General features: G+C 25.7%; 2 protein-coding genes across 2 annotated transcripts in view; both read right to left on the reverse strand.

Annotated features, from left to right (window-relative positions):
* The window catches only part of LOC125824410 (uncharacterized), a 106,208-nt gene extending 104,627 nt beyond the window's left edge, over positions 1 to 1,581 (reverse strand). Inside the window, exon 1 of the mRNA XM_049503785.1 lies at positions 1,571 to 1,581. The gene's annotated coding sequence lies outside the window, so the exon portion shown is untranslated. The remainder of the gene's footprint in view (positions 1 to 1,570) is intronic.
* On the reverse strand, positions 230 to 1,494 carry LOC125824421 (auxin-responsive protein IAA20-like). Its single transcript, XM_049503795.1, has 4 exons — positions 1,286 to 1,494; positions 704 to 969; positions 394 to 475; positions 230 to 298 (listed from the first exon to the last, which is right to left on the reverse strand). The coding sequence occupies exons 1-4, from the start codon at positions 1,492 to 1,494 to the stop codon at positions 244 to 246; spliced, it is 612 nt and encodes a 203-aa protein (XP_049359752.1). The 3' UTR covers positions 230 to 243.
* Positions 1,582 to 7,717: the final 6,136 nt, after the last annotated feature.

Raw genomic sequence — 7,717 nt, forward strand, 5'->3', positions numbered from 1 at the left:
AAGGGTAAAAGAAAACTAAGTGAATGAATGCTAAAATTTCTTTTGGGGAAAATATGTCTAATATATTTATGATAGACTATATCATTTTATTTTTTTTTGGTTATACTTAAAAGAGAGTATGTCATAAACTAGTTCTTCACAAAATAGTCAAAACTCCATTTGAGATTACATCTTTCTAGACATTAAAAGGTAAAAATAAAATAGACATTAAAATATAAAGGGGATAATAATATATTCCACTAATCAATAATCTTCATCTCTAATCAATTTTAGCCTCTGCACTGACCCAACAAAAGTCCTGCAAAAAATCACAAATTCCCAAATTAATTATAATTTCATAAAAAAAAATCTTGAAATAAAAAATAAAAAAATGATTAATTCTTTTAGACATACCTCCATGGTACATCACCAGCAAGAAGCCAATCACCTTCTTTATCCTGATAAGTAAGTTTATAAACATCACCATTTTCTTTACCTGTAATAAATTTAAAAAATTAGAAAATCAATTTACTAATTCCCCAAAATAAAAACTACCTAAATAAAAATTCCTAAACAACAAATAATCAATTCAGATATTCACTATTAAAAAGTACTAGATTCTCTTTCGAATAGGCCTCAAAATATATAAGGTAAAATAACTATTTTCGATAGACATACTTTAAACTTTTACGAAACTCGATTATGCAAAATAATTTATACTTACTTTTTCCAAACATGGAAATTAAGGTGTCAGTAAGTGTGTTGTAAGAATGAAAAAGACTCAAGTCAATTTTTCTTGCAATTCCAACTCCTTCCATTTTCACTTTCACATACTTATATATTGATCCTCTGCCACCACTGCCGCCGCCAACGCCGCCGTTCTCCACCGTGACATAATTCATCGTGCCGCGGCGGCTCTGGTGGCAGAGCTTCTTCCTTAATGAATTAATTGGTGGCCACCCCACTACCCCATCTTCATCACCATCTTTTCTGTTCAATCAAAAATGTCAATGTTTATTGAAAAATATTCATAACAAAAGCTAATGTTTTGAACATAAATTTTACTAGTCTTCAAATATCTGTTTAATCATGAAATTTGATCGTCAAATACTTACAAATTTTCAAAATTTGACTCAAACACTTTTAATTTACTCTAGAAAATCCAATTTTTTCAGAGTAAAATGCATGTCCAAACACAATTTCACAAACTCAAACTTTTAAGTTTCAACGTCAAAGTCTATGACCAAACGAGAGCTAGGAATCAAATCATTGATTCAAAATAATGGATATTTTGTTAGAAATATACCTTTTATGTTCATTGTTTTGATCATCATTATCATTGTCCCAAACAAGCAAAGGCAAAGTTTGAAGAACTTTGACATCATTTTCATCTTGAACATCAAGAATTTCACTTGATCTTCCTTTCTTGATATTGTTATTCAAATTGAAGTCATCAAGATTATACCCTTTTGTTGAATTTCCACATAGAGCAAGCCCCAATTGAAGCTCCATCATAATAGTTCAAACAAATGACAAAATCTTTTTGTTATCAAATAATATTTTTGTGTATGTGTATATATATTTATTTCACCCCACCCCACCCCACCCTTGGGGGTGGGGAGACATGGAGAGATGGGGGAAAATTTTAGACAAAGAAGTGAATAAGGGGGAAGAGTATGTCTCTATCATTGCTATACTTTTAGCCGACCCAATGGACACTAAGAATCCTTTTTTGGGCAGACAATAACTTCTTTATTATTTAATGTTGTGTTTTATAAATTGTACAACACGCATTCAATGCGCGTGCATGCATTTTCTCTAACCCCACTTTATATGAAAAACATTTTACTCTTTCCGTTTTATGTGACACTTTCGAATTTTGAGATTTAAGTAAATCTATCTTGATCGTAAGTTTTTATAGATCTTTAAACATTTTGAATTATCAATTATTTTAACTTATAATACTTTTTACGTAATTTACAAATATATAAATTTCATTTTAAAAAAAATTAAAAATTTCATGCACAAATTTGCAGTCAAACTTAAACTGTTTGACTCTCGAAAAAAGAAAAATGCTACATAAATTGAGACATCTGGAGTAGTATTTTTACCCAAAGAAAGTTATTGCATGTTTTCCTATTTTGGATTTGAGTTTTAATCGTATACACGCTCAAACTGTTAATTAACCACGAAAGAATATGATGCAGTGAATGAAATTGCTCTTTTTTAAATTAAAGATTTTGCATTTGTGTTTTGAATATATAAAATTAAAAAAAAAAAAAAAAAAACTCAATGAGAAGCATTATTCCTCGAATAGGACCTTACCTCGTGCGTATTCAAATTATTCGGACTCAATGCAAATTTATACCATAAATTCTAAAAATTATTTAAAATATCCATAATTTTGTATTATCATTTTATAATAAAAGTGTTATGTGAAAAGTCATGACAACAAAAATAATTAAATTGAATTTGAAAAAAGACGAAGAAAACAAAAGGAAAATATCATTGATTTATATATGAAAAACTACTATTACTACTTATAATTGGAAGTGGCTTCAGAGAACAAATCCAGATAAAAATTGTATAAAATATTATATAACAGTATAAATTTTGTACAACAAACTAGGAATGAAATTTAGTCCGAAACAATAAATAATGGGTGTTTTTTTTTATAAAAATTAGGATAATTTTGATTTTTTAAAAATATTTCCAAATACTAAAATTTGGCCTAAATTCTTAAAAAAAATTAGAACTTGGAACGTTTACAAAATATACAAATTCTATGCCCAAACACTAATTCCTAAATTCTCTCCAAAAATTTTCTAAATATATTTTATCCAAACTGTTCCAAGTAATTTGATTGAGTAAATATTTTTTTAAAATTGTCAGTGGATAGACTTAAATTCTTCCCTGTTTGAATGCTATCTTTATTTTTTGTCTGAGGCAGCATTTCATTCAGTCAGAAATTGTTCAAACTTGTCCTCCCTATTTCTTTTTATGGTTCTAACTTGAGCATGCACAACTTGATGTATTCACTTTTTTAGGAAATAAATTGCCTTAGGATTAAAGTTTGCTTGTATTATAAAATATCTTTTTTTTTTCATCTGGTGTTCGAAGTTCATATTGGAGCTCCGATTAAATTTGGATCGCGCACTACAGGGTCCATTCGGGGTGGCACTCCCAACAAGATTTTCTCCATATCCAAGGCTCGAACCCGAGACATCTGATTAAAGGGTGAAACACTTTCACCAGTGCACCACAACCCATGTTGTTTATTATAACATATCTTTACCTTTTCTTTTGAGAAATTAATAAAATGAATTGAGAATCATGAGATTTCAGATTAAAATATTAAGTAATTCTTTTCATCTACATTTACAAAGCTATCAGACATCAATTGCTTCATAAAACTAGTTGAGATGTATACAACTAGCCCGATACCACAATTATCACAAAAGAGATAAAAAAAATTGAAGTCCAAAACTCGATTTTGGTCTTAGCTGGTAAGGAAGCATTCCAAATTTGAAAGTGTACATCTAAATACTTCAACTTGATCTTAACTAACAACTAATATCACAACTCATTTTCGTTGTAATTTGTGGTCCTTGGACACCTAAATCTGACGTAATACATAAATTTGAAGGTGTCTAAATAAGTGTTTTGTAATCAATTGATGTGTTCAATCGACACAATAAAAATGAGTTGAAATATATGTATACTCAAAATTTGAATATGTTCTATATATTATGTTAAATTTATTAGAGATAAGTGTAAAAAACATACCTAAACTATCTTATTTTTTTAAGTTTCATACCTAAACTATATTGAGAGTATGTGTTTCATCAAGGGCGGCTTTATAGTGTAAAAAAAAGACATATGCCTTAGGTTCCTAATTTTTGGGGGCCTCAAATTTTTATCAATAATAAATTATATGTAGATTTTTTATAGGAAAAAATAATTATTTATGATAAAAATAAAAAATAAAAAAAATTAAAAAAAATTAAAAATAAAATATATATATATATATATATATATATTATTTTATTCTCTTTAATCTCATTCAAATAGAAGAAATCAAGAAAATATTGTTTACCTTCTTACATTTTCTATGTTAACATTCACATTAATTTATTCTTTATACAACAAGCATATTAAGGTGGGAACCAAGTTATCAACTTTTTGAATTAGATTCTATGGTTCTAACTCTTATTTTTATATTGAATTTGTTGCTTATTACTTATAGAATTGTGTTAACAATTCATATAATGATTATATTAGTGAAAACTGTTTTTCAACGTTAAATTGATGAAATCTTTACGTTAAATTAATAATTGAAAAATAAATATTTGAAGAAATCATTGATAAAAAAAACATTAAGTAAATAATATGCATCTAAAAATTGTAAGAAAAGTCAATTTTAAATAAATAAATATGAGGTTTGTTTAGATTTTGAAGGCTTGTTAAGATTTTGGGCCTCTAATAAAAATTTCGCTTTAGGCCCCCCTGCGTTTCATACCTAAACTATTCGATAAATTATTTTAAATATAGAGTTGTGGAGAGTGTGAAACTACACACATTGTGAGGTGCGTGAAAGCAAGTAGACTAAACTCCAATACCAGCCAAAACCCTAGATTTCTGAGCCACTTATTCTAGGCAAAAAAATGTGTAGTGTTTCTTTCTTCCTTAGCAAAAATTTACAGTAAAAAAAATTATGTTTGGGTGATACATATTTGAAGCTAAATTAAAATTTTGAAATTTATGAATTTAGATTTATGAATTATTTAAATTATTAAATTTTTTAAATGAATAATATGCAAATATTAAATAGTTTTTTTTAAATGTAAATTAAAATTATTAGATTCAATTGAGTTCATACCTTAAATATCAGAGTCAGAATTCAAAATTTAAAACTTAAAGTTAGAGATTCGTAAAGTTGTTACATTCAAAATTAAATTATGATTTTTTATAAACTATTTTTAAGATAAATGAAATTTTAATTAAACATTACACTTTTATAAATTTTCATCAAATAAATAAGATTTAAAAATATTAATAATATTATTGATTTTTTTTTTATTTTTAAAAAGGACTAAAAGAATATATTGTATTCCCTCAGTTTCTATATATATGTCACTATTTTAGATTTTACGTGCATTAAGAAACTAAGTAAGTATACTATTCTATCCTTATTTAATATTTTCTTGAAGTCATGTTTTCAATCAATGAACATGAATTAATTTATTTTGATTAATTAATTTGACCTATGAACATGAATTATTTACTTAGTTTTTCTATGTTGATCAATACTCACAAGAGTAAAATAGGAAGAATATTGTCATTTATGCATTGATTTTGTGAAATGGCAAATACTCCTTCAGTCCACTTTTAATTGTCACGTTGCACTATTCGAAAGTCAATTTGACTAATTTTCAAAGTTATATCAGATTACAATAATTCGATATTTTAAACAAAAAATTTAAATATTCAAAAACTATACGAAAAGTACTATAAATTGCAAATTTGTTTATATATTAATATGATAAAATACATTGTAAAATATTATCGTTTGACTTTAAAAAAGAAAATCATGACAATTAAAATGGATATAAATAGTACTCCCTTCATTCCATATTAATTGAATTTTTGAGGCATTTTCCATTTTTTAAATTAACTTAATTGTTCAGTTTTCAAGACTATTTTTAGAGTGTTTTTCCAATTTTACCCTTCATTTGGATTTTCAATGTGATGACTTCAATAAATTTGACAATAATTATTAAGGGTAAAAATGAAAAATTATGTTCAATTTATGTCTTAATCTACTTTTCTTAAAGAGTGTGAAACACCTCAAAAATTTAATTAATATAAAATGAAGAAAATATTAAGAACTATCTATTTTTAACAAAAACGACATATAAATAGAACAAAGTGATTATAAATTAAGACCGATGGAGTAATAAAATATAGACACACACTCTCAAAGGCTCAAGAAAAAGCCAAAAGAAAAGTGGGGTCCATTAAAGTTCCCATTTCATGTAAATTTGTATTCCTCCGTCTGGACATGCTTTGAAGTTTGAACTTGTGTTTGTTGTACTGCATTCACTGCATTTTGCATGTCTTTGAACTTTGCAATTAAAAATAAATAAATTAAAATTATAAGAAAAAATTGATAATGATATAAGAAATATAATAATAAATACTATCTTCCTTCATTTTTAACTGTCATGATTTTTTTTAGAGTCAAATGATATGTACTTTGATTAATATTTTACAATATATTTTTTTTATCATATTGATATGCAAAAAATTGCAATTTATAGTACTTTTTGTATTGTTTGGATATCTAATTTTTTTGTTAAACATATCGAATTAATGTAATCTAATATATTTATAAAATTAGTCAAACTGACTTTCGAAAAGTGCGGCATGATAATTAAAAGTGGAGAAGGAAGTATTTATATGAATTAGTTTGACTTGATATGAAGTTCAGAAAGGAAGAATTTTTTTTTGTAACTTGTGGTCTAAAATAAGTCATATGTATTTGTGTGGTTATAAATTATTTCAGTAAGGATAAAATAAATATTCTAAAGTATAATTGTTACTAAATATATAAATATGTCACACTTTGAAACTGACTAAAAAAATAAGTCATATAAATTGAGACAGAAGGAATAATACACATTAAATAATAAGCGATTAGTAAAAGTAATACACAATAAATAGAAGATAAGAGGGAAGTTTAGTAAGCCCCAACATCTCTCGTATAATGTAAGTCAACAATCAATTATCTATTAATTTTTTATTATCGTCTTCTTATTTATGATCATATCTGAATCTAATATTTTTTGACAAGAATTATCAATATAAATATTAGATTTACATTTATAATTTTAATAATATAATGAATTAAGAGCTAAAATATTTAAAGGTCGTCCCCATTTAATTTAAATAATGGAGTCCTAAATAAATACAGAAAATAAAAGAATTTTTTTTCTGAAATTATATTGAATATATTGTTATCGTAGGATTCGCACGTTGAAGAAAGATTCCCATTAATTACTAAATACCCCCTCCTATGATAATCCATTTCTTGTTAATCTAAACGATTTTATCCAAAACAACAAAAACCTAAGACACTCGAAAAAATAAACGAGATGAACAATAATTAAAGAATAAAAAAATCGTGTTTAATTATGTTTACATGCATGCATTAAGCTAATTAATATAACCTTGGATTAATAAAACAATGTATGATTCATTATTAATTGATTATTTTATTTGAAGTAAGGACCATAGAAGAAACAAGGATGTGTCTTCATGTCGTAACAAAAATACGAAAAAGTAGATTAGAATAAACATAAGAATAAGAATAATAAAACAATTAGGAGACATATGTTCCCAATATGGACAAAGGAAAATTCTTGTTTTGCTTATTTTTGGTCCCATAAGGATAATTTCATATATTTGATCGCGATTTTTTTAAAAATCAAATGAGTTTTTTCTATCGTATTATTTTAAATATCTTTATAAATTAAATAACAATAGTAATTCATTATGAAAAATTATTATGAATTAACAAGTTTTATCTTGACTATCAGCCTATTGTCATTTGGAATCCTTCTTCTTTATTCGAATATAGAAAATAGGCAGTGTAAGCAAACTCATATCGACGGAGAGGGGTTATAGTAATTTTTATTTACCTTTTATATGCCTTATAAATATTTTAAATTATTAGTTA

Source organism: Solanum verrucosum, unplaced genomic scaffold (assembly GCF_900185275.1).
Source record: "Solanum verrucosum unplaced genomic scaffold, falcon-dt-bn FXZP01000022.1, whole genome shotgun sequence".
Taxonomy (NCBI): domain Eukaryota; kingdom Viridiplantae; phylum Streptophyta; class Magnoliopsida; order Solanales; family Solanaceae; genus Solanum; species Solanum verrucosum.